We start from the raw sequence: 27,605 nt of genomic DNA, 5'->3' as shown, positions 1-27,605 counted from the left end.
TGAAGGCTCTGCCTGAGTAGTTCCTTAATGGACCATCAATCAGCGGTTGAAGTGTTCTGGGTCTTCGTTATTGTCTCTGTTGTGACTTCCTCATTAATGTTTGTGTGTTTGGTTAATTTATCACTTTCCTCATTACTTGTTATTTCTTTTATAGTGAGTAGATCACAACCAAATAACTTGGTGAACCAGACGCTCCCACACTCCATATACCCTCACACTACTGACTGACAGCTGTCGCAGGACTCAGAACCACTGGGTACCCCGTGACTACAGGGTCCACCTCCCTTTTATTATAGACATCTGTATCATGACAAGATAGCAAACCTACACTTCACTGTGTTGACTGAAAGTCGGGATGCAGTTTTACACGTTTTCTTCACATTCAGGTAGACTTAAAGGACAGGGCAGGCATGTCACACAACATATTTCCATCTTTCTCCATTGCATGGCGACACACAACACTGTCAGACACTTTACTGACTTTAGCACAGTATTTTATCCAGAGGATGAATTATTTTCCAGACTTTACAAACCTTTATCATGATGGTTGAGATAAAAGTAACAGAAAGAACAATGAAGTAGTTGTGGTTTTCCAGTGATGTTCATCTTGTGTCTTTGATGCTTGTTTGCATTATTTTCAGAAGGATGTTTTATTCTAAATGGGGAAAAAAAAAACACCAAACACACATCTCAAAAGCGTGTAGGGAAGGGAAATAGGTGTATAATGTAAGAGCATTACTTACAAAGAAACTAAAATAATTTATTGGAAGGTCATAAAGTAACAGTGTCAAGTAGCTGGCATTGCACAGAGGTACTGTACCTCAACAGGACATCACATAAAGAATATTAGGACAAAATTAAAAATGGAAGTCTGCTATCTGGAAGGCCATTCCTCTTCAGTTTGCTTACAAAATTTCTCCTGTGCCTTGTGAGTCCCTCTAAGCTATGTCATTCTTACTATTTCCAACACTAAATCTCTGATTAAACTAAGAGTCCAGATGCTTAGGACTTTATGAAACTTCCTATCAAAACCTGCCCAAATATCTCTGCTATTCACTACATGTCCTTTCTGATCCAGTAATTCAGATAGTTTTAACCTGCTGTCTTCTTTTAATTCTCCTTAAGTCATGATTTCCATGGCTACTTTGTTCCTTGCATAAAAAAATGGCCATTGAATAGGGAAACTGATTTTTAGATTTGCTTTTTTTTTTGACATTTTGGGTTGGGTTTTTTAGCACCATGGTGTTTTAAGGGGAGATCTTTAGTAGAAAATGCAGCAATAGATGAAATACAAGTCCACTAAGTGGAAGACACAGTTTAGTTACAAATTGAAAATGAGCCCCTTTGCTCACACTCTCCCACTCAATGCAGGCTGCCATCAAGGCAGTAAGAGTGGTGGGGGTGGAGGAGGAGAACAGGTTTTGAATGAAGTGGCTTTTTGGTATTTGATAAATCAGTAGCACTTAATGGAGCTCTAAGGTGGAGTCTTCAGACTTTAAAAATGTGACATCCTCCAATTTACTTTCACTGGATTTGTTTATTTTTAGTAAGTATATATATAACATTGTTGAAAAAGGCAAAATACTTACTTCTAGAGACAGGCTTTCACCATTTTCCTTTCTTTGGCTGTATTTCTTTTTAAGGCACACTGCGGTTGTGATAGTGACAATCAGCATTACAACAAATACAGATATGGTTGAAGAAACAGCTATTATAGTATTTTCTTGAGTTGAGCCTTTCCTTTCACACTTTTCTCCCATGTACCACCAGTTGTCACCTGCTGGACATCTGGAAAGTAAAAGAACAAACATGTGGTATCACCTAAAGATTAAAGGCATGAAAAGGGCTACTTTAAAAAAAAAGGCATCTCTGATGCACTGTTTCTATATCCCAAAGCATAATGAAGTTATCTTAAAATGGACTTCTATTTTAAAGTTGTCTTGAGTGGCCTACTGTCCTTACACATCTGGATGTGCTTCTTCCAGCTTCCCGCTGTTTTACAGGTCATGTCTTCAGAGAGAGCCTCTGCCAGAAAACCCAAGCGCTATCCTGATCCTTTTGACTGCTTAATGCTTGGCCACAGCTGATCTATAGAGCTGCTGTTACAGAATGCTCGCCTTTTGCTACCAATAGAGATGCCCTCTGGATCACTCAGTTCACTTATCTGCTTCCTTTTCCTTGAAGTTTATAGCACTTCTGTTGATAGAAAACTCACTTTCTGCTCCATGAAACTGATACCTGTCACTAGGACCGCTGTCATGTAATACTTGCTTCCGCTATTACTAGTTACCCTCATATCCTGATGCAGTTCTGCCCTTTGTCATGCTCAGCTTTTACACAAAGCCCTTCTATCTTCTTCACTCAGTCAATTTTTAAAAAGCCTTTATAGGAAGGAGTTGAATAAGCTCCTAGGGCAAGTGGTCCAGAAGCTTTACACTGCTATTTTTGTCCAATCAAGCCACATTTACCACCCTCCAGAAAACTTCATCCACCTGTTTCCTCACGTGTTCTTTGCTTTTCTAATTCTAAGCTCATCTTATGCAGCAATTTGAACCTGTGATAAATGGGGTGGAGACCACAGGCTGGTCTCTCAAGGCATCTCTGACCAGATAGCAGCTGAACCAAAGCTTAGGTACAGGAATTCCCCAGTTCTAGAACTGAGCTGGCCGAAGATGTTCCCACTAGATGGACTTATTTTCAAATTTAAAGAATTTGTATGAGCTGCCTCTGCCCTCCCCCAAGAAGAAGGTAAGAAAAGAAATTAACATCCTAGCAGTCATCTGGTTTTAGGACTAAAAACAACCTCCAGGCCTTGATTCATTCACCTTATCCAGCATCACTATCAGCTCCGAAACATTTTATAGTGAGCATATCAGGGTCCCAATGATCTAACTGAAAAAACCCATATGTGCAGTACTGTTGAGTGCACACCTGCCTTATCTTTCTGACCCTGGTTGTTCCTAATGTTATTGTTTTTCTAGTTCCTGTCTAAGCCACTTATTCAGAACTATACATTCAACCCTGAAGATGAGTCCGTTTGCAGTACACTGCAAGGATACTGACTGTTGGGGGACTTCACATTCATCTGGCTTAAACAGAGTTATGTATCACATCCCCCCTCGTTTCCCACTAGAAAATCGGAGCAGAAACTGACTGCTGGTCACACACTTCTCTAGGATGGAAAGTAGGTCACACAGGCACTAGAGCTTCAAATAGTCCAGAGATGTCAGAGAATAAGTTTTCTTTCCATAATTTCAAAATCATGCATAACCAGCGTAACTTTTTTTTGTCTCCTTGGAACAGCTGCGTGACATTTACTCATATTTGTGACCTGCTTCTGACGGGTTGCACAAGAATTGTTTTTTAAAAGGTTTCTAAATGGGGAGATATAACACTTAATGAGTCATCCTGACTCTTGTTGCTCCTGGCCTTTAGACATTTGCCTCACAGCACTCCCCCCGTCTACCTGCCCTGGCACAGCATCACATAAGGTTACTATCTGCAGCCCTGGAGCTTGTTTGAGAGCTGGAACAATGCTGATCAGCCAGGTGGGTTACATAAATGTATCCACAGAGAATTAAATAAAAGTTCGTGTTCATTTTCTTGCAGGGCAAACAATCTTTTTAGTCCTCAGCCTTCATCTCTGGTTTCAAAGGCAAGCAACTACACTTTGGTAATTCATGGTCATAATTTACACTACACAATATTTCTGAATCAAATTCTAAAATAATGTCTATGCTAATTCCTGCCTGCAAAGTATTAAACATCTTTTCTACTGATATAAATGCTATTTCATTTCAACTCCATTTATATTTAACTCATAAATTTTGCTATAGGGACTTCTAAGGAGGTGCACAGTCCATTTTATAACATTGGACTAATACATTACTGGAAATGATAACTATATTTAAAATACAATTTACAGGGAAGTCAAGCAGAGTACTTCAAAATGGTCAAATGCTGAGGTCAGGAGCATTCTTGCCCAAACTGGTCATAAGTTTAGTCTCGCAGTAGCAGTTGGAAATATTTGCCTTAATCAGCTATAGTCTGTCTTTCCTTTCATTAGGAACAAAGATGTATTCTACTACAAACTTCCATTACTCATCCTAAAATTGCATTTGAGAGCAAATAAAGGCAGTTACCTGCACACCGGTGCTCTATCTACAATAATGCAGACACCGTCATTTTCACAGGGGTTGTCTGGGCAGAAACTGGGAAAATTTGCCTCTGGCTTTTCAGTTAGGGTGACAGAGGCTGTTGTGATGGGTGTTGTGGTGGCAGTAGGCCTGGTGGTGTTAGAGGTAGGTTTGATGGCACTGGACGTACTCATAACGAAGGTAGGTGAAACACTTGGCTGAGTTGATAGTAGATGTGATATATCTGCACGATAAAACCACAAGAAATAAGGCCTTTACACTTCATGTTATTTTTCCTCTTACTCTAATGATACGTTCTAATAGTAAAGAGCAAAGAGCCTGTCCACAGGTATAATGGATAAATAATCCTTTTTACCTTTCAGGAGCATGATGTATTTTGGAAGTGTCCGCTAGATTTTTTCAGAAACAGACAATTTTATTCGAAGTACTCTATTCAAAGTAATTTGCACAGGATTAGCATCGTTTTATATACCTTCACATGAGATAAAAGAATTATACAGTGCATGTACCTATCCACAAATTTATCCAAACATATGATTTGACTTTAGATACATGCATAGTTCCAAAACTGCTCATTTGCAAAGTACGTCATGTGTATTTATATCTACAGCACTAGTGACTTAGTAAGTACGTGACACTCCGTGTTTACTGTATCGTAAAGAATATCAGCTACATTTACATACCTTCCATTGTTAAAAGAATATAAACACTGTCGTCTTTAATAAAGTTGCGGCTTCTAAGTCTCTGATGAGTTAAGAATGCACTTGTTCCACTTCCTGGACCTCTCATGAATGTAGTTCCATTGGGAAAAGCTGCTATGGATCCCACTTTATCTGGCCTATCCCAAAAATAAGTTGATGAGGAACCTGGAAAAAAAAATTAACTGAATGTGAGTGTGGGACCACTCTGGATTTCTTTCTCAACAGGGTCCCTTCCTTCTCAGATAACCTCTGCTGCGAAGTAGTACTGAGGCCTCTTGCAACAACCAAGACAGACGACGTCCTACTTTGCCTGCTTCTGCTTAGTTGCTCATGGATATCATGAATATGGAGATGACAACAAATTACCTGAAGCTCAAGAAGTAGGAGCAATGCTGAACCTGCCTACAATATTTGCAGATTTTTTTGCCTGCGATTCCACACGGATGAGATGCATAAGACAAGGGAGATCTTCAACGGCTTGGTTTAGCCTGAGGTATTGAGAAAAGAGCCTGCTGGAGATTAGGTTATTGGAAAGGTAGTTGAAAGGCAGTTGCATTTTCTTTTTAGTTCCTTTAAGGTGTAGTGGGCAAGAAGATGAGTAGCACATGAATAACCTGTAAAATGAATTAATTCAGTGCTTCTCAAAAAAGAGCATCTCTTGATATGGATGTAGGGCAGAGGGTACTTGAACAACCTGAACAGTCACAGGCCACTGATGTCCCTTCCATCAAACCCTGTTCTAAATCTCAAAGTTGAGCCTGATTGTCTATGAAAGTATCTGACAGAGGGAGAAGAAACTGCCTGCTCCAACACCTCTGCTGGTTAGAGAAAGGATACAAGGCTTCTTTTGGGAATCTGAGGCTATTAGCAATATATGAATAAACAAGGAAGAAGGAGCAGAGTGGAAACAGACTGCATGTCCACAGGGTCAGGAAAGGAAAAGGGCTGAACTCTTTTACGTTATGTGGCCACATTTATGTTATGTTATGTGGCCATAACAGCAGAGAGCACGGGGAAAATGCCAACCATCTGTGGAGGACCTAATGTGATGCGTCTTTCATTTACAGGAGAGGACATCTAGCCTTTCTAGATTACCCGCATTGTTTTCACATAGAGACAGTGTCGTAGGAAAATGAATGTAAATCATAAATTTTTAAAAATAATACTGTGAATTAGACATTTTTGTGCCTTCCTTCCTTGACTAATGTTACAGGCTGAAAGCCCAGGAAACTAATTCAGTGGTGGAGATGGTTTCTTTTGGCAAAACTCTTATATCAATGCAGAAAGTAATTTTGGCTTAAATCCAATCTTCATCCAATGATGAATATGGGGGGTTTCTTTAATATCTCTCTTTATAGAGATTCCTACCATTTCTCAGAGTTACATCATTACCTCAACTGCCTCCTTTCCAAGTTATTGCGGACAATTGCTCCTTATCTTCTCATACCTTGAACGAGTACAGGTTATGTAATATGAATCAGTACTTTGTCCATCTGGAGATTTGCGCTGACACCGCTGTACCTTTTACAAGGAGGGAGGGGATTTGTTTAATAGCTGCACTTTTATCTGCTATGAACCATGTCTACTGTCAATTCAGTATTTTTCTTTTCAAGCCTTCTGGAAAACTTCCATTCTCATTAAAGCAGATATAAACACATCTTCACAGAGCACATGAAAGAAATTTTAGGAGGGGATCATCCACCTATTTCTTATGCAAATCAGCTTTGAAATCCAGGGTCCCAGCTTAATCTACTTGTATGTTCAATTTTTTCTTGTCTGTGGATCAATTATATTGTTGCTGCAAACGAAACATTCCAGAAGCTAAAAAAACTGCACTAATTTACACAAAGAGAAAATTTGATTCTTTATCTTTTGGCTGTGTTTTAAACGTACTAGATAGCACATCTGATTTTAACTAACCTGATAATTCCAGAGGGTCAGTTGTTATACTTCTTTGATTTGACATCCGTTGACGAATATCAGGATGCTGGTCAAGCAGAGTCATGGTACCTTGTTGCCATGCACAGGGCCATTGCAACTGATTATCATTTGCTCCAGAAATCAAGTGCAAGTACATTGCTAAAACAAATGGGTTATCAGCAGTGGTACCATTTACATACAAGCTGACCTGAAAAGCATATCCTTTACTAGAATAAAAAGGTGGACTGTATATTCTTCCTGCTGTCCCTGCTGGACTTGTGTTGAGGAGATGTGTGAAATTTCTGATATGCCAGACGTGGTGGGGACACTGAGTTTCTGACAAATTGATGTCATCAATAGAGAGGCCTCCATTTGATAAGCCAGTTCCTCTCACGCCTTGAAACACAACCCGGAATTTACTTGTGACTTTCAAAGAAACATGATGGAGCTGCCAGTAAGTCGCAGGTGAACCTGAAAAACAAGGGAGGGATTTCTGAGTAAGCAGTACAGTCAAACACTGCACAGGTCTACAGACCCTATACCAACGCTATGTAAGAATTTCTCAGTTCCACCAGCACTGACGTGATGGAATATTTCTCCTGTAGATGTTATGTTTTCCATGCAAGATCATATTTTCTCAATTCAGTTTTTCAACAGATTTAATATGCATAGCAGCTCTTTAATTTGAGTGAAAACAATGTTAATGGTTTTTAAGACTGCTTTTTCTTTTGTATTTTTAAAGAACATTGCATTAAGTTAGTATAAATGTTGTGATAATTAAATGCACAAAGATGGCTGTCACCTGTTTTATTAAAAAGAAAAAATTTCAGAGCAAAGTATATTCAAATAACTGAATAACAACAAGAACTACAAGATTTGTTCATTCAGTCATTTCTGTATATCTAAATGGCTTGTTGGAAGTTTGCCTCTGCAGAAGCACAGTTCACCCATCAAATGATTAATGGTACTAAGTTCAAATTAAAGCCAGTCATTTGCAAAACCTACTTCATGTGAGTCTGATGCTGCATCCAAAAGTGCCTGCACTAGCAAATTCCACTTGACTCCAAGAGCAGTGTATGCAAAAGCAAAGACCTCTGCACAGGGCCTTGTAAGGCAAGTGAAAGAAGGACATCCTTTGTTAATAGTATGTGCAGCAAAACAGTTTCTTTTGCTGTCTGGTTTACGTTCACCTGCATGGAAGATCAGACTTGCAGCTGCATTTGTAGAATAGGCAGTGCCAATCCCAGGTACAGAACTCACACTCCACTTTCCTAACCATTCTAAACACAACACAATGGATCTCAGATATGAGTCTTAATTTCTTGCCATTTTTCATTACCATTATAATTAGGAAGGAAAAAATAAACCTAGAAAGAAGAACAAAAGCACCCCACTATTTTCCATTAAATTGCCTTCTGCATTAACTAAAGTTTTTTTGAACTGCACAGATTACGTGCAAGACTGGGGTTTCTGACTCATGTTCAATGAGCAGACCAGGTACTGTTGCGTAAAATGTCCCACTCCCACAGCCTCCCCTGCTGAAGGCAGCCACAGCAGCCGCAGACCAGCAGAAAGGGTTCAGGGCTTGTCCCTCAGCCTCTCGAGCGTGGTGGTTCAGTGCAAACCCATGAGCAACTCAGCCAGGATGTCAGATCATGGCTGGAAAGGGCTGTAATGTTGGTGCTTCTTCCAGTCTGTTGACTCTGGGTTGGTGAGGATAACTTCTCACGTGAGAAAAGCGAGACAGCTTGGGGGAGAAATGGTCTTAAACCATTCCTGAAAGTTCTACCAGAGGTTGTCAACGTAGGGTGCCCATTTGGACTCACATATCAGACCAGAGACTTAAAAGGAAATTATGGACTTGAGAAAGAGAGAATGGGAGATGGGACCTAATATACATGAAAGAGTATTCGTGAAGAAGGCTGAAGTGTGGAGAAATTAGTCTTGGCTTCAAAGTAGGATTCCAAAGAGCTTGGAAGGTGCAGACTAATCTGAAATTTACATCTGCCTTAACAGCCCTGACACTTACATTCACTTACATGATTCCTGATGGCACACAGGGATGATAAAAGCATCAGGGTGAAGAAAAGAGTGGAAAAAAGAAAAGAAAACCAGGCATGAGCAGTAGGTGAGCCTAAAGGGACAAAAAGAGGCAGAAGAAGTGGACTTGATACCTATTTTGTAAAAGAACTTGCTCAGTCCCTTATGTAACCAGAAGATTGAACTAGTTGTAGCTGTAATGGAGACCAAGTAATAGTTAAATATTTGAGAAAGCAATTTAATCATAACGTGACTTAGGCAATTCTAGCTTAAAGAGCTCTTGTCCATTAACTGACCTCAGTTGCTCATTCTGTAGGCCAAAGGCTCCTAAAACCACAAGAACTTAATTTTCTTCAAACTACAACTCAAGTCATGATCTGCTGCCCATGTATTTCAATTAAGTCATTTCAAACCTTGTTTCAAAAGTAAGTTAAACTTTATTTATCCTTTTTAAACTGGTATGTTAGGTATTCCAGGGCACTTATACTTTCCATTTCTTTATTATTACTTTCTTATTCATTGTAATTTACTCTAATGACCAGCTTCATCTGTTGCTATTGATACCAGCAATTCTAGAACAGTTAAAATGACTGCTCATGGAATTTTAGCTATTTTGGTGAGAAAACTATCTTGATAACGCAAGAGTTTGTAATTTGTGGCAATTGATTATATTATAGGAAAATGGCTGACTGAGGATCCATCAAATATAATTTCACCAGCAGAGAATCAATTACATAGTTAGAGAAGAAGCCAAATAATGCTAGGAGATGAGTCACTTTGCTACAATATTTTCCCCCAGTACTTTGAAAAGGATATTGAGTATAGATTAAACCAAAATGCAATTTTCTTCTATACCTTTTATCTCTTCAATGAGTCTCAAAGTACCATTCGGATGGGCTGAAGTGTATTCCCTGACCCAGACATACAGTCGGTCGCTTTCGTGACCACTGTTATAGAAGTAGAATTGTAAGCACTGAAAGCCCCTTTTGGGATACAGAATTCGGCTCTCCAGGATAGCTGTGCTTCCCTCTGCTCCAGCGCTGGTGTTGAAATGCATGAAGTAGCCAGAATCTGTCAAAAGTCAATGAGAAATGAACGGTAGGGGAGAGAGAAAACAACATTTTCCTGGCATACCAGTACTCTTAACACTGTATTGTAATAACGCTAAAAGATATGGTCAAGTCAGGCTAAGGTAGATCCTGTACAAACCCTCAGACTGAGGACTGTTACCTGTTCACATTCGCCAGAGGCAGAACTGTTCTCCTTGCAACTTTTTTCCTCATTTGGCTGTCTCTAGCAATTTGTACTCGAAAGCATGGGCTTTTACTCTTTACCCAGTGCCAGTAATTCACAGTTGACTCTGTGGAGGACTGGTTTCAGCTCCTGAACTCATGAAGTTTTCTCTGACAGGTCCAGAAACAACTGGCTATATTCTCAATTAATTGTTCACCTGAGCCCTGATAATATACGTAATTTCTAAATCCCAATCCTTTCCAAAGACTTACTGAGCAATTATTCAGAAAAGCAGCAGTCTTTCTGGTGTGCCTGTACCATAGGTTAGAACATTTTGTATAGTTCTTAGTGACACTAAGACTAGAAAACAGATCAAAAGGGATAAGAACATTCAATCTTCTCAAATAAGCAGAAAATCGAACATATCACATGATGCCCCTAGGTATGTAGATTTATGTTGCTTGGTTAAAAAATAAACTGTAATTTGTTAACAAAGAAACAGAGAACAAGGCCAAGATCAAAGTCAACTCGCATGCCTCTGCAGAAAATACTTCCCAGAGAGATAAGAACAGTCTTTTCTCATACCTTTGCATTCTCCCATATTAGTGTGATCAGTATTTGGCCCAGCAGGAACCTGAGACAAACGTTGCCAATCACTGTTATCATCTGAACTTTGAATCATGCCACATATATTTTCAAGTTCAAAACTGCACGTGTCCATGAAACTTAGGGAGGAGGCTATAACATTTAAAACAAAAAAAAAGTTGTCAATGTCTGTTACACAACATACACTTTAATTCTCAATGTCCAAAGCCAAGAGCAGAGAAAGACTAAGAAATGCAAACACAAAATAATCAGTGGCTTCAAATACCATCAACATTCGTAGGTACAATCTTCAGGAACTCAAAGCATTTGGCAAATAACACTGCAATTAATAAGATGTCATCAGGACCACTCCGGGCACTTGGCAAGGACAGGAGGGTGCCAGCTCATTATCACATCACATCTTTTATTTATACAAGGAACGCTAATACCAGCCCCAACCCACCACACAGCCAGAAGGACTGAGGACTTCCCATTCATTCCTCTGCTTTCTCTCAGCCAGTCGACGCATGGCCACAGATTTTGATAAAGGTTCACTAATTTGTCAGCTGGAGTGCTTATTTTGAAATATAGTAGAGCAGAATTTATTTTACTGCAATAGGCAAACCTTGATTTTCAAAATGCTGAACTGAAAAAAAACATTTGGCAAAGGTACATTTAGGACCAGAGGATATCTCATCTCATACACATTTTTAAGATATCTTGCATATAAAAAGTGAAAAATTAAGTGAAGGAAGACTGTGCAGTTGAATAGGAAAGGGAAAACACTGTATGGAATGTTTTCTCTGTCTAAAGCAAACCCTGGATGGATGAGGGAAGACACAGTCCAGGTTTTTCCCTGTTCTTAGATTTGCTTCTCATTGTACCGTGTCTGAGCTCTGTGTAACACCAGCCATGATTTGAAAACAACTAAGTTAATAAAATGCTTCGTGATTACTGCATTTCAAACTATGTATAAAATATTGTGGCAGGTTTAAAGGTTTCATTGCACCACAAAAAGGGCCTTGAGTATCACAAAAATCAACTTCAATGGCACACCAAATACTTCACTTAGGCGGTAGCTCAGGGAAGCACTTAAGTATGAACTGCTGCCAAATCAGTTGTACTGCTGAGCTATCTTGTACTGTCCTCATAGAAAGCTAACAATCCTCTAGAGGTTGCAAGGTTATCAGAGGTCTCGTATGACTGATAACTTTTAAGATACAGTATTATTATGATGTTGTAAAAACCAAGAAAAGGTTTTCACAGTAAATGTTATATATTGACTGCTGGAGAAATTAAAAAAAAAAAAAGGTAAGCAAAAATTGAGAATTATTAGATGAAAGAAATCTTTGAAATCAAAATACAAAACAAAATATGAACTCAATTTGCCCAAACAGGAAAGCAGTAGCCTAACTGCCTTAATTAGAAAGTGCCGGTTGGCATGGAGTGGTGACCTGAACGACAGGAAGAGAGAAAAGGAAGACCCAATAGCTTACAATGTATTTCTTAGATTAATTCATGAAACAGGGGAAGAGGGCACTGCTTGAGGCAAGTTTTGAACTCCATCTGCACCAAGAGCCAGACACTTTCTTTGTATGTAGTGAAAGGCTGGACTTGGAAGAAAATACATGGGGGACGAGTGGTGAGTCCTAACTTGCAGTGGCTGAAGGAAACCTCACAGTCAGTTCTGTTAAGTAATATGCTAGAAGGGGAAAGCAGACTAAAATCTACTGTTATCATATGGCATCAAAGACAGTCCTGAAGAAGAGATCAGAACAGCACTAAAGCATCAGTCAGGATTTCTTATGCCGTGGGTTGCTTTTTTTTCAATTTAAGAACCAAGTTTCCCATTTTTAATGCAATTTCCTAACCACACAGGCCTTTAGCAGAAACTCAGCTTAAACTTTTCCTTAAATCATGTTCAGCAACAGAAGTAATCTTTTGATTCCTCGGGGAGGATATCTGCCACCCAAACCACGTTCGGCGTTCTGAGTCTTCCCTCTAACCTGAAAGGGTCAGTCTAGCAGCTGGCTGGGCGAGGGCTGGGACCTGTGAAGCACCCGTCCTCCCTGGCACAGGGGCCACTTGGGCAAACGGTAGGTGATCTGAAGACCACCTATGGCTCTGCGAGTATCGTGCACACTATACGAAGCCAAGGGACAGATTGGGAAGCAGGGCAGATCCTGATTGCACTGAGGGTGGTAGCGGTTTTGTCACTAATTTCAACATGACTGGGGCTTATTTCACTTGGGGAATGTGCCTATGGGTTAAGAATAAAGTTAAAATGTCATGAAGTATTTATGTAATGCATGAGAATGATGGAAAGTATGTAAGATTAATGGAGAGGAAGAAGGACCCCATCCAGTGTTAAAGACATCCTTCGCTGTGAGAACTTCTGTAAGGCGTAATTGACTGTGTGCCGAATGCTGGAAGCTAAGGCTGCATGTAAGTGTGTGTTCAGTTTAGACCTACATGAACAGAAATATTTTCATCAGAATTGTACGCTCAAAAAATGCACTGTTTTAATAAAACTGATAATTATTTGAGGTATCTGTAGAATGAGGCTTAAAATATAATTGTAAACCAGTACGCACTACTTGGGATACTGAGGCAGCGAAGTAAAAGTTTTCATCTGAGTGCCAGAGCACATCTGATGCAGTCACAACTATGGAATTATATTCCAGTTTTGTAATAGAATTATCTATATTTCTCTGCCTCTTACCTTCACTCAACTTTCTAAAATCAATCCCGCATGAGCAAAATAACTCTTTTGACCACTTTTGTAAGAGACTAGGTTTGAAACTAAAAATAAAAATTTTAAAAACTCGCATTTTCTTTGTAACAGCATCTGTGCCCTGTTTGCATGAACACACGCTCTGTCTCACAGATTGCATGAGAGCGGAGTAGGTACGGTAGCCACAGCAAAGATACTCATTTCTGTACAGTGTCTGAGCAACAGCTGCGGAATAATGGGGGTAAAACCAAAAAGCTTTGTGCAGAAGCACACATTTTAAACAGCCACCCAAGGGATGAACAAAAATCAGCTGCTGAGTGAAGCTGGTTTTTAAGTAAAGGTCAGATAAAATTGCACAGAAAACTCTGCTACACAGCAGTGTTTCTGCAGGAGGGCTATGTTATTTCTAGCTGTACCATTATTTCTGATGTTTTTAACACAATTCACTCCTCCAAATATGTTAGCATCACTTTCACTTGTGCCTGGATGAGTCCAGCGTGTATGTGTCACCCTCATTTCTTTCAAGTGCCAGAAGCAAAACATTTTAAAGAAATGGAGAAACTTACAGCAATTGTACAGCCGGTTCAGTTTCTGGAGATCGTAATCACTGAAATCCATTCGCTGTCCTATTACATCCATAAAGTCTGGTATTTTAGTGATGATGGTGGGTTCAGTTCCGTTCTTGAATGCATTTTGGCTATAGTGCAGCACAGAAGTATAGTCATAGGGAACATTCAGGAAGTCTGACGTTTTATCATCATATTTTTCGAAATTATGATCTTTACCTAAATGGGAAAAATAAAAGGAAAGATTATTTGTTGCCCAAAAGGACCAAGTTTTGATGTACAGACTTAAAGTGACAGAGAATCTGTCAGATCCCCAAGTACTTTTTTGTAGTCATTTACTTGTATTTACTCTGTAAAACTATTTTATTTCTAGTCTGGTGTTATTGACTTTCCTCTTTCCGCCACTGGAACGTAACATGATGACTTCTGCTGGATGAAGGAAAGCCTTTTGCTACCAGAAATCTTTTCCCCGTGAAACTACCCATAAATTTTGATGGGCTTGTGATACCCAAAAGTGGAGATACTGTTTCAGTACTCAAATTAATGCCGTTTGCAACTGTAATGCCTCCTTGTTTCTAATCTGTATTTTCTGACGTTTAATTGCTGGTCATTTTTGCTTGCAATAAACAAGTTAAGAGTTGTCACCAGATAAGCTTCCAGAATTTAACTTTACAGATATTTTCTGGAGCAAAAATCCCTTACTAATACCCAATGGGAGGTGAAGTTTTAAATGTTTTAAATTAGTCAAAATATAGTAACTATATTCTGGTCAGTGTCAAAAAGCTGCAGCAGTTTCAAACGGCTAACAATAGCGCAACTTGTCATTAAAGAGTCAGCAAAATATAATGGCAATCAAATAACACTCTAAGTCATTTGCTGTAATATTTACTTGTATATGCACCTGACTATTAATCACGACTAAATAAGAATGCATTAAATTTAATCATTATCTGTTTATTCAGTCTTCTGTGTGCCTGTGTTAGGAAAGCATCAAGTCTGCGTATACAACGTCGTTTTCGAACTGCCTGAAAGCCACAGGCGACGACGGCAAGCTGAAGAGGCAGAGACGGAGCAGAGTCCCGAGGAACCCCGTGCCGGCTGTCGGGCTTGTGCCAAATACGCCAACACTTACGTTCACAGGCTGCATCGCCCAAGTAACCGCTCGTGCGATGCGGACCCTGGAAGGGATCTCTCCTCTCTGCACAGCCTCTCTGCAGGCTCTGCCCTCCCAGCTCTGCCGCCCGCACCGGGTGTATTGGCCGGGGAGAAAGAGGACAACCAGTGTTTTCACTGAAGATTTTCTACTGGCTTTGGTCTCACTGGGTTTTTCAGAGTGGAATTTTTTTTTTTTCAATTACTTTGGTTTTGTTAAGGGCTCCCAGAGTAACGGTGCTTTTAGAGTATTCATTTAAATAAACTAAATTATTCTCTTCTGTTTCTCTGCTGTACAACATGGAGCATAACAGGACTCGGGTCTCTAGTTAGGGCTCTGGGAACTGCCGTGGCACAAGGAATAACCACAGCATCAACAAACAAGGCTTTCTGGCCCAAATAGATGTCACTTGATATTTAATTTATTGATACGCCGGTTTTGAAAACTAAGTCCAGGTGAGAGAATCGTGCGGCCACCAAAGGATGGCTGGCAGGGATGTTCCACAGCCGAACCCCCTACCACCAGAGTCTGAAAGGAAAAGCCAGGGAGTGACTGACCAGTCTGAATCCTGTCCCAGACGATGGTCACATAGTCGTCCCGGTCGGACCGTGACTGCTCGTGCCAGAATCCCAGGGCGTGCAGGAACTCGTGCTGGATCGTCCCGATCCTGTCGCAGTTGGCTCCGATGGAGAGCTGCTGCAACCCCTCCTGGCGGTTTCCCACTGAGGACCAGCAGCTAGTGTTGAAATAAAATGGGAGAGGGCTCCGTGAGATACATACCGTCCCCATGCCACGCGAATTCCAGAATCAGTCTGTCCAACAGGTATATTTAAAAATATACCTTAAGTGTTGAAGTTACATTTTGCTACAGAGAGCACTTTTTCATTCATCTGTTCCTTACCAGATCCTTTCCTCTCCCATTAACTCTGTTTCGATGAACAAGTATTTCCCCCCCTCTGGCTCTATTGTTTTTAATGGGTTTTCTTTAGCAGAAAAATGTTGAGCTATCTGTGACAGAAGAAAACTGATGAGGATTTCATTGGTACTCTGCTAAACATCGAAGACTATGGACACATGATTTAGAGCGATTAAGTTACTGCAAATTAACAATTTTTAGCCAGACTACGGTAAGTGACTGTGGGTGCACTTGGAGCCTGTCCCTATGGCAAGGGAAAGCAGGTTCACGCACACTCTCGCCTCTGCCATTGCAGCTGCTTCTCTCTTTATTGTTTTGGCCTTTCGCTTTGTGCGGGGCTGTGGCTGCCAGGCAAGGTACGCTGCTTCTGCGCGGCTGTGTTTGCCTTCTGAAAGGTCGGCGGATTTGACAGTGCTTTTCATAAGCTCTTTTCTTTCTAGCTATTTGTGAGCTGCTGTGCTAGGGCACTTGATGCTGACACACGCTCACAAGGAAGAGCAAAACCGCAGCTGTGCTGGAAGTTTTTATTAAAGAATAAGAAAATTCAGTGAGCTATCTGCACAAGCCAATAAAATGGCACCCCATGCCCACAAACTAGCAAGCACAGAGAGTTACACTTAAATTGATATTTTATGCAACAAATAAATCAACACTTACCCAATGAAGTCCATAAAATTAATCGGGCGCAAAATATGCCATAGGATTTGCAGTCCTCTCACCCCAGAAATTTAAAAACACAAGCACACCATGCGCTTTCAAACCCTGTAACTTATTAGCGCAACATATTCCCCAGTATTTCTCTTTCCACAAAGCAGCACAGGCCTTGGCTATTGATTACTCATTAAAATCACAGCATGAGACCTGGGAAGGAGCACATGTGGCATCCATGATTTCACGGGCTTCCCTTGAACAAGGCCTCATATCGACTATGCAGCTTTTTCTGGTTGTGCAGAAGTCTAAGAATTCCATCACAGTTCTGGGTCCACCTCGTACCAAAGCAGCTGCCTCTGGCTTCACAGCTGCTGCGCAGAGCACAGCAAGCTACAGGCACATCCAGGACACTCGGCAAAATTAGCATCCAAACGCCAAATGCCTACGACACCATCATTCTGCAGCCACAGAGGGAGTAAATGCTTGGTCTGTGTTGCCCAGCACTGGGAATAAAACTAGGTGAGTGGGACAGGGCACTCCTGAGCAATGGGCATCTGGAACCCCATGTTAGCAGTGTCTTTAGGAGGGAAGAAAATGGGGGAAGGTGCCAGCTTCCCCAAGCGTGTGAGAGCCATATCTGCTCCAATTCAACGCTTTCTGCATTGCTAGTTGCTCTGTCAGAGGCTAGAGGGACAGGGAAGTACCTGCTCTGACTAATCCCATCAGCCTTCTTTTTGGAAGGTGGGCTGTAAGTCGATACGTGCCGCCAGTAGTGGTGATACCATCTAGAAATCCTATTCTCTAACAGCCAGCGCTTATTTCAGGGACATTTTTATACTAATGTCCTGCTAGTAAATAACTTCCCATAGTGTCACAGATCACCAGTATCAGCACATAGACACTTTGACTTACCAGCACCAAGCTGGTTAGCCAGGGATCTGTATCGATCCACTTCTGCATGCCTTCCCTTTGCCGTGTGCCACAGTGGCAAAGAGCTGAGGTGACCTCCCAGGCGAGCTCCATGAAAACCTGATTTCCCGTGTGGAAATCCTAGAGACAGGGTTGATCCCCCCTGGATGGCTAACGATTTGACTCTACCACACCATGCTATTTTTCCTGCTGAATGAGTCCTGCTCTGCCTGAGAAGAGTAGGGAGAAATAGCACATCCATTGCAGGTTCCCAGACTGTTCCGTGAGCTTTGCAGGCACCTGCCACCTCTGATGTTCCTGCATTTCTGTAATTCACAAGCATCCCTCATGTCTTTTGCTTAGCACACAGGCTGGAGTCAAGAAAAGGTCTTTAAATAGATCCACAGCATAACCTCTGCTGCAGATGCATAGACCCAAATAGAGGGTGAGGTAAAAGGCTGCGTGCTAGAAAAACTTACATGTACCTCCACTCGCTTAGCGTTACAAATATGTCCCTGTTAACATAGTGCAGGCAGCAGCCGAGGCTTGGCGAATGGTACATAAAGAACGTGGACAGGGAGAGGGCTCTTCACATGGGGGTTGATGACACTGTGTGTATACATCAGAGACTACAAATGTATTTTTACACAGGGCAGTCAACACCACAAAATGCCAGCTGGTTTCTTTTGTGGCTGACTTCACTTGAATTCAAAAGGATCATCCAGACAAGGACTTTGTGGCCTACTACAAATTCTTTTGACACAAAGTTCCCCCACCTTCCTCTGTCTGTTTTATAGATGCCAGCCAGGATCGGAAAGGCAAGGATGATTTATCAACTTTTTCTTGGTGCGATAAAACTTTATGAATCCGGCTGGTGTTGCCAGGAACTTTGTGCTCCTGTCTGCACTGTACCCTCTGGACTGAGGGCTTTAGTCTGCAGTAAGAGGAGTCCTAGCTGATTAAAAAAAAATAATTAGGAACGGCAGAGTGCAAAAGGGTTGGTTTATCCACCTTTCACCTTGTCCCGTTATATCGGAAGAGAGGAATGGAGTGAAGCGAAAGGCAGTTAATGCAGGGTCAGTCCTGATAATTTCTTTGTACAGCCCCAAGCCAGCTCGCTGAAACTGGACAGCCATTTTCAGGAGACTGCATCATTTAGCTCTAATCTTTTAAAAAGTGCTGCTGAGCATTAATTGTTTTATGGATGTGTTAGCTGAGATGACAGAAACATGGCAGGGCAAGCAACACACCAGGCAGTGAGGTCAAGACGTGTTATCTAACTAGAGTGACTTGTCTTCTTCATCGCCATGACTCATCTATTTTTAAGAGACATATAAATGAAACATTGCGCAGAGGCCTCTTACTTGTCATAGGCTAAATATTGTGCGGGGTTTTCAGGTAAAATTATTAGCAAATTCAATGCATACTTTATGTGACGAAGGACTAAAAAATTTAGCTACATGAGTTTTCCATTTGGCTCAAAAAGCCGAAGAGTCATTAGCACAGGAATATGCATTGCTCCCTAAGTCTCCACTTATACATCTTTTAGGGTTGAGTTTCAATGTCATGTGCATGGCATGAAGAATAGAAAATACAAAGAGCCAGAGACCGAATAAATTTTGAAACTATTATCTGCTACAAATATCCCAGAACAAGCCAAAGGGAAAGGGAAACATTTCTATTATCAGAAAATCTTTCCCATTTATGAATGCATTCTCATATCAGGAAATGATTTTCTCAAAGTAAATTTCCTCACCAGGCTATCAAGCTTTCCCTGATCTCCTTTTCTAACAGAGAAATGGTTCAGCATAGAGTGGAGAATATATTTGTTCTTGTAGCACTGTTTTGACAGAGACTCTTAGAAAGGGAAGCAGCTGGGGCAATTTTGATTTCTTTCCTGGAGTCTTATTTTGCAAAAGTTAAGGTGGAATAGCATAACTATTCATCAAAAGAGGTAAATAAAGTGAAACCTCTGTAAAATATCTCAGTGCTGTGCAGCATTTAAAAATATTGCTGTTATATCTGAATGCTGGTGTGACATTGCTCAAATGCAATTCCATTTGTTATAGTCAAACAAATTCATTGTTCCACAGTTAGAACTACCATATTTCCACTGGGATTTTTTTTTCCCTAAAAACTAAGATATACTAAGAATGACCATTTGAAAGTGACACCCCATATATCCAAAGATTAGTCAAGAAAATAATTGGCTTGTTTCTGATATCTTTTACCATGCCCAGAAAATTACCTCTTAAAGGACTGGATTACCTCTTATATTTAAAAATAAGTATCAGGAAGAAATTGTTCATTACTACCAAGGTAATACCTGTTTTGGAAACTACTACAATTTCCAGTTAAAAAAAGACTGGAAAAACAGACACAACAAAAATACAAAATTATAATCGGATATATGCGTTTTAGAATGAATACTGGCCATGAAAATAGCCTGTAGCCAAACAGGATGAGAGTTATTTTACATTACTCCTCTTACCCACTTCCTTTGAAGACAGATATGTAATTCTTCTCCCCTTCCCAAGGTTTGAAGTCAATACAGGTTTTTAGTCGATACTGTTCAAATGCCTTGAGGATGAGTCCCTTAGCATTCATTTCTGCAAAGCAAACAGTGTTCTTGTCAATACTGAGCCAACAGGTTTGTACTATTATCCACATGGAGCAAGTCCTAAGGGTGGGTCTTCCTCCAGCAATCTTTGATTAAAATAAGCAGGATTTTTGCTGAACTAAGACCTGGGTAGGGACCTAAAAACCATAAATTAGGCTGTTGTGACATTATATCTTCCTCTTTTTTTGTTTCCGTGTAATTTTTCTTCGGTACTTATGTATAAAATATGACATGATGAGTATATAATGCGTGATAGTATGTGGTTTTTAATTTTGTAAATGCATTCTTTTACTTTGCTGAGATTTATGTGAGCAAGTATTAAATAAATAGGGAACAAAGACATCAGATTCCACCTAGTGCAGACTGCAGGCTACAAATCTCTCACAGAATTTCTCCAGCACTTGAACTGCTAACATTATATCTGGGTTATCTCCTCTAAGCAACTTGTGTGGTTTCAACCCAGTTTAAATCCAACTCTAAACTGGGGGTGGGTGATTTTTTTTTCCTGTCATGGATCAGAAAGCTGATCCCACGTTGTGTAGTGAGGGCACAATCCCCCCATGTGGTATAAATTAAGAACTCAAACTCCATCTCACCACTTGCCTCTGCCACGCAGAGCCACAGCTGGTGGATTCAAAGGGATGGAGACAAGCTATGACGTGTCCCTGGCCCCACGGCAGGGGACTCGGCGATGCACCATTGCAGACTGCATTGCCTGCCAGAATGCCAATTTGCCATCGGTGCTGTAGATGTCGATGGCCCCGTAAGCTTTCTTGCTTTAAAAAGATCTTCAGTGCCCTGTTTTTTCTTCTGCTTGGTAGAGTTTCATGTCTCAGACATGTGCTTTTAAAACCAAATCAGTCTGCTGGGCCATAGCGATGGCAAGGTAAGAACCATCCAAGAAAGGAGGTGAGACCCAGCACCAACACCAAGATGATATATCCTGCTGTGGGAAATGGCCTCTCGAGACTTACAAGAGGAAAGGATGCCACGGTATCTTTACCAACCTGTATTTAACATTTCAATCAACATGACATACAGACATTGTCAAGGGCATATACTGTACCCAGGCTATCATCAAGGACGTAGGGAATAACGTGGGGCCACCGATAGTTGTCACCAATGATGGAGTTTCGTTCCTGCATCTGAGAAAGAAAATAAGTATGCAGTCCTCAGTAAAAAGTGATTTAGGATCAGGGACTACAACAGTGCTAAAGCAAAGCATGTCTCCTACAAGTCCATATAAGACATATAAGAAATCAAAGAGCTCAAAAACTTGGAAGATCACTCAGAAGTCTAAGGCTTGGGTTTGAAATCCCTTCACTCCCTTCTACTGGTGTCTCCAACTTCTCAGCATTTTCTCCATACAAATTACCTGAGATTTTGATGCATGTTGTGAGGAGAGCTTCAGCTCCTGTGGGAAGCGTTAAGATCTAAAGTCCTGAAAACTGTACAGAGATTAATAATTCTGTAATTTTTCATAATGCAGGGGTTTGTTCCTGTGCCCTTAGCAAGTGCTGTCCTTGCTTCCACTGATAGGCTCAGGCCAAAGCAGTTCACCAAAAGGGAGAGTAAAGCACTATTGACTTTCAGGGGTACAAAACACTTTTGGGCATTCTACTAGGTCTCTTTAGGATGTAACTTGCTATGTAAATATTTTTTTTAATGGATCAGATAGGGATACTGAAGAGATGCTTTAAATGTGGTATTACAGATCTAATTTTCCTTTGGTTTTAGTGAATCTACTTACATGATGAAGGTTTTGCAGCACTGGTCTGTAAATCTAATTGGCTCAGAATGAATATTGTGCAGATAAATGAAGAATCTTTTATATAAACCTGTCCAGATGATGATCAGTGCTGCTGAATCTCTTAAAAGCTCAAATATAAAAAACACAGTAAAGGCAACAAGAAGCTAATAATATTGATCTAATGGCTAAACCGACCTTATTCTGGATAATGTTTCTGCAAATGCACCCGACTCCATTGTCTATGACATTTTGTAGAAAACCATTCTCAAACATTTTCAGTTTACTGTTACATAAACAGCATTTATTGTTAGTAGGAGCAGGATGCATCAATCATTTCCACGCCAGCGATACTTTACATTGCATAAGTCAATGACACATTTCTGGTTTTTTATTTTATATTTGAACTCACCCCGTCAAGTTTGATGTCGCCTTCAAAAAGGTCTAGTCCTAAAGCTAAAGGGAAGAGGAGATTAACATTCAGTTACTGTATTGATCTCTGGCTACCATAATGAAAATCACCAAAAAAAATTAAAAGAGAAACTGAGTTTTAAAAAACCTTCATTGATGTCAAAGATGTCTTGATCAGTTCCTCCATCTACATCTCTTTCTGAAAAATAAAAAGACAAGTGAGGTAGGACATTAGCCCTTGCTGTTATCTTTATGAAGTGTGAAAATTAATGCAATAACAATAACAGTAATTATAAATCTGTGTCTGTCCTAGCGATGTTTATGAGCAGCTGTTTTTGTTGACTGCCTCCCGTGCATACAAATAGATCTCTAAACAGAACTCACCAGTTGTCTCCAGAGCAGGCTGAGGAGGGGGAAGAAAAAAAGATATTATTAGAAAGGCACATAATGAAATGCAGCTCGCGTTACTCTCTCAACAGTATTAGAGATGCGATTTAAGCTCCACTGACAGCACTTAGCGCACGGCTTTGTATTGGATTGACTGGACCCACTGCCTTCTCATTTGACTGGAAATGTTTATTTGCTTATGTGTCGGCTTTGTGTCCTCCCCACTTCAGGTTGCCCAACAAGTAAGTCACCCAGCACTGCTTCTGTGAAGTTTTCACAACCGTTTTTCTCTCGCCACTCAGGCAGTGCCGAATGGTCTTTCACAAAGGGAAGAGCCATTTATTTCTATGAAATCAGGTATTGCTACTAGTCAGGCACTGTACCGAACCTATGGAAGCTATGCTTAACCTTCCCTCGTAAAGCTGAAGATGCAGGGAATGAGCGGTCTGAAATCACGCGGCAAGTCTTTGAAGGACAGGACACCTCAGCCCCAGTTCGGTGCCTTAGCTGGGCTCCATTTATCTCAGCAATACCAACTCAAAGGCTGTTTCTGCAATGTGCAAAATCCAGGTTCCATATTGGAGCAAGACCATAATGAGATACACATAGCACACTTTTCCTTGCCATAACATGCCCATAGAATATAATCTATATTCTTTTATTGGACTAGACACTTCATTTTGGACTGGTTTGGACATACTTGACATAATACTATGCAACCATTTCTCATGCAGTGAGTAAAATCATGAACAGCCTTTCTAACAAATTGTTGCTGGGTGTTTTTTTCTGTTTCTCATCAGGAGTCTTGTATTTGTATGTTTGACAAGAAGTTCACAAACTGAAGGTAAAAACCACCCTTAGATTCTAAGCTCTGACAATATAGGTTACAGATATAGCAAATGGTAAGATATAACAGCAATTCTGCAAAGCAGGGTGGGATTTTTACTTTTATTTTTACTATAGTTCCCCTCCGGACTGCTTTTCTTTCTCCATATAAATAATTTGTTATCTTCGTACATGCAGTTTTTCATGTATGACTTTTTTTTCCAGTGTGATAAGCATCTGCAACCTCTATTAGAAGCAATGAACAGTACAACATCAGAATGTCGAAAAACGGCAAAAGTCAAGTCCATGCAGTCCACGAGAATATTAAGTGTGGTAATTTCTACCATCTGTATGATGGATAAGAAAATAGTATGGCCAGAATATTCAAGAGAGATTCAAATGCACATGTTCTTCTAGACCTGACTTTTGGCACATAATGATGGGAACAATTTTGAGGGCAAACATAACTGTGGGCCCTAAAACTGATGGGACTCATATCAAAACTTTAACCAGATGTAGTAAAAAAAAAAACCTACAATGAAATTTCTTCATTTGGAAAAGGTTCAGAAAGAAAGCTTTGAAACTGTCAGAATGTCCTATTTCAGCTTTTTAATGAAAGATTCATTTTCAATCTGAAATAACTGTCTCGTGAAAACTTCAGCAAATGGCAGAAAACAATATTGTGAATACAAAAGCCTGAAATCTCATTTTATCATTTTGATTCACCTGAGCTAAAACTAATTCAAACTGTTGCATCACAGTTTTTATCAGATTTTGATCATTTATTCTGATTGCCTAAGAAGGGAAAACTATTTTTTGCCTAACCAAGTAGAGGCTATAATGTATAGATTTAAGAGAGATAATGCCTAATTGGTATGAGCTGGCATAATAAAATGCTTAATATGTAAATGTTATATAAACAGACAAAGTTTTAAATCAACAACTTCTTCTGCTTCTTAATTTTCTTAATGAAAACTACCACCCCCATATGTCCTTGCCCAGTCTAAAGGCAGGATTTTGACCTTGAAGTGTCGGTTTACAAAAAACATTGAGTAGAATCTGCTTCCTGACCCGAACTGAAACAGTTTCAGCCCTGTTTCAGTACTTTGTAGTTTTAGGTTGTTTCAAAATTTGGTAGATTTGAAGATACCTGACTCTTAAAACCCCAGTGTCCCTGTGGAAAAATGACTGGATCCATTGAAAAACTGTTTCCAGACTTGGGCAGATGCAAATGCTGAAGGATTGACTTTGATCTCACATTTCACTGAGTTAACTGGTATTATTCAGGTTTACATTGATACATGAGAAAAAGGATGGGGACTTCAGAAAAAAGAATAAGCATATAACTGTATACAGATACAGTTTAATAAACCAAAATATCTTTTCCAAACAAATCATCTATAAATCTGCAATGTCAATAGTCTCCTCTTACATTCTGAAGTTTTATTGCACATGTATCCTCTCATTACCTTTTGTTACCACTAGATATGCATAAGACAGTATCCAGTCCACGTATTCAAGTTTTGAAATGAACGTACAGCTTGTAGAACAAGCTGAAAGTACACAGGCAAAGTGTGTAACACGTATTTTGAAGACTTCCTTTGCTTTTAGACCCCCACTCTCACACAGATTTCTAGCTAACGTGGAAGAAAAAAATGACAGGTAAAGCTTGCAATATTCAAAACTTAAAATCACATTATCATCTTTTCTGTTAAAGATTGCTGATGGAGGAGAAGAATCATACCTATATATGTTGAATCCTCTTATAACCATTAATGGAGAGTAAAATGTTTCTACAGTTTCCATAATTATAAACTACAATATACCCATATCGACTAATCAGAAAGCAGACTGTGCTAAAGGTAAAAACTGGCTAGCTCATGGAAAAGCTCCTCTATCAGCAGCAAAAGCTCACAAACTGAAATCAATGTAGCTAAGTCCAGCAGTACTTTTGGTGCATAAACCGAAATGTGAGTCCATGAGTGAAGAATACCAAGTTCTGCAATCGACTGAAATCCCGGCTGGTCCTCAGTGTCTGAAAACTGTTGCTGAATGTTTTACGCTGAAGGAATCCCTTTCACCACTCCTTTCCACTTCCTTCTCAATGAAACTAGGTCTTTAGTCCTGTGAATCTCAACAGCAAAATACTCAGTTTGAAAAGGAGTATCTCTGTGTATGAGTATTACTCATTTTGAGTAGCAATGGCTTCCGTCTCAATACCAGCCTGACAACTGAGACCTATATGATGTATTTCTAGTCTCTGAAAGTTTTGTAAATGAACAACGCATTCACAGTTCACAGTCACAGGGGAAGGTTATATTACCTGCGCTGTACCAAAGAGAAATCTAATTTAGTCTAACCAATGCTACTTTTAAATCTACACACACAAAAAATTCTGAATGTTTATAATATTAGTCCCTAACTTCGGCAAACAACATGGCTTATGTGAATTAAGTTACATTAAAGTTTGGTCAAACCATGGCTTGTGAGGCCATTTAACTGGAAAATAATTCAAGTGCATCTTGAACAGGTGGGAAACATCTCACCTACTTTAGTCACATAAAAACTAGGTAAGTAGACTCACTCAGTAATCAGCAGAGAAACAAATGAGTAATTGCATGCATAATTCATCTGTCCCTAAAACAGGTATGGCACCACCATGATGCCCTGGCATCTCCAGAAGATGATCCACCTCACCTAGCTTGGACAGCTATTCAAGGATGTGATAAATCACCTGATGAAAACTTCCCTGCCTCACCATGGACTTCAGATGGAGTATAGCCAACCAGTTTAGATGAGACACCCTAACTTATCAGTGTTTTCTCCAGTATTGGCATCCAGAAATACGAAAGAAGCTCTTCCTGGCCATAAGGCACATGGAAATGAAATAATTAGCGCTGGTGATCAGAAGCCCCTCTCTCACACAGGAGCTGGTTATTACAAGTCAGTTCAATGTGTGATAGCTTGTAGATGTTAGTAGCAGTCTGCATCACCTACTACATGCTTTACCAAAGCCTGTAGAGGAATCTAAACAAGGCTGAGACTTGAGTTTCCAAAAGGTTGGGAATAGAGGAACAGGCGGTCGTGACGGGCAGCGAAAATACAAGGGAAGTGTGAGGCTGGGGTAGCGGGGGATACAGGAGGACTATGGGAAAGCTGGGGACCTGAGGTTGAGCTCTGGACTTAGGGAGATGTATGAGCGTATGTTAGTGGAGGGGAAGAGGATACGACTGCCACAATGAGGTATTGGAGCTAGATTCATAGAACTAGACAGTTAAGTCTCATAACGTAAAATAGATAATGTTATTCCACTTAAGTAATGTCACAATAAGCAATACCTTACTCTATAGATCACCCTGAAGCTGTGAACAGCTGAAATGAACTTTCAACAACCTACTGGTTTGTGTTCTTCCAACTAATTATATTGTGTATCACCAAAATTCTGGCCTCTACAATAAATTATCACAAGATGAGCAAAATGCGATATTTCACTGCGAAAGACAGGAAATACAAAATCTCAGCTGTTACTTTTTTGGCATTAAATAGTTCAGCTGGATTGGAGGACAGAGAACAGTCATTTACAAGTATATCCATTGGCCTAAAAGGCATCAGTTTCAATATCAAATATATTGTGTTATAGCAAAAAAACCCGCATATTTCCATTCCAATATGGAGTAGCAAATTACATTTTAATACTTATCTTGGTTCTAACCCCAAACTTGCTATTCTGGTAACATTACTTCGAATACTAGTGGACATTTTGATTAGATGGGGAATGCAAGATAAGCTCTTCTCATGTATAGCCAGGCCTATTAAAAATAGCAGCACTAAGCCCTGGAGGAAACAGAAATCTTTCTCTTCCATGCACACGACAACAGAATTCTTATTTTGCAAAAGCAACATACTTAAGTCTTTTCCTCTCAAACTCATCTTAAGCTGCATTCCTTACTCGATCATATAAAGAATATGCGTTCTTTGTTTTCTCACCTGACTCCAGACCACCTGGAGAAGAAGCCAAGTTAGGAGTGCAGGCACAGAAAACCAGCCCAT

The 27,605-nt window shown here is 40.1% G+C and overlaps 1 protein-coding gene across 1 annotated transcript; it reads right to left on the bottom strand.

Moving 5' to 3' along the window:
* Positions 1–637: 637 nt before the first annotated feature.
* Positions 638–27,605, bottom strand: MEP1B (meprin A subunit beta). The gene is made up of 15 exons (XM_075495461.1): positions 27,543–27,605; positions 22,728–22,746; positions 22,492–22,542; positions 22,345–22,388; positions 21,252–21,330; positions 20,057–20,174; positions 15,647–15,825; positions 13,937–14,155; positions 10,637–10,789; positions 9,674–9,889; positions 6,779–7,249; positions 4,841–5,023; positions 4,143–4,380; positions 1,590–1,788; positions 638–655 (listed from the first exon to the last, which is right to left on the bottom strand). The coding sequence occupies exons 1-15, from the start codon at positions 27,603–27,605 to the stop codon at positions 638–640; spliced, it is 2,250 nt and encodes a 749-aa protein (XP_075351576.1).

This window comes from Mycteria americana, chromosome 2 (genome assembly GCF_035582795.1).
Source record: "Mycteria americana isolate JAX WOST 10 ecotype Jacksonville Zoo and Gardens chromosome 2, USCA_MyAme_1.0, whole genome shotgun sequence".
Lineage (NCBI taxonomy): Eukaryota > Metazoa > Chordata > Aves > Ciconiiformes > Ciconiidae > Mycteria > Mycteria americana.
This window is presented reverse-complemented; position numbering and strand designations above follow the sequence as displayed.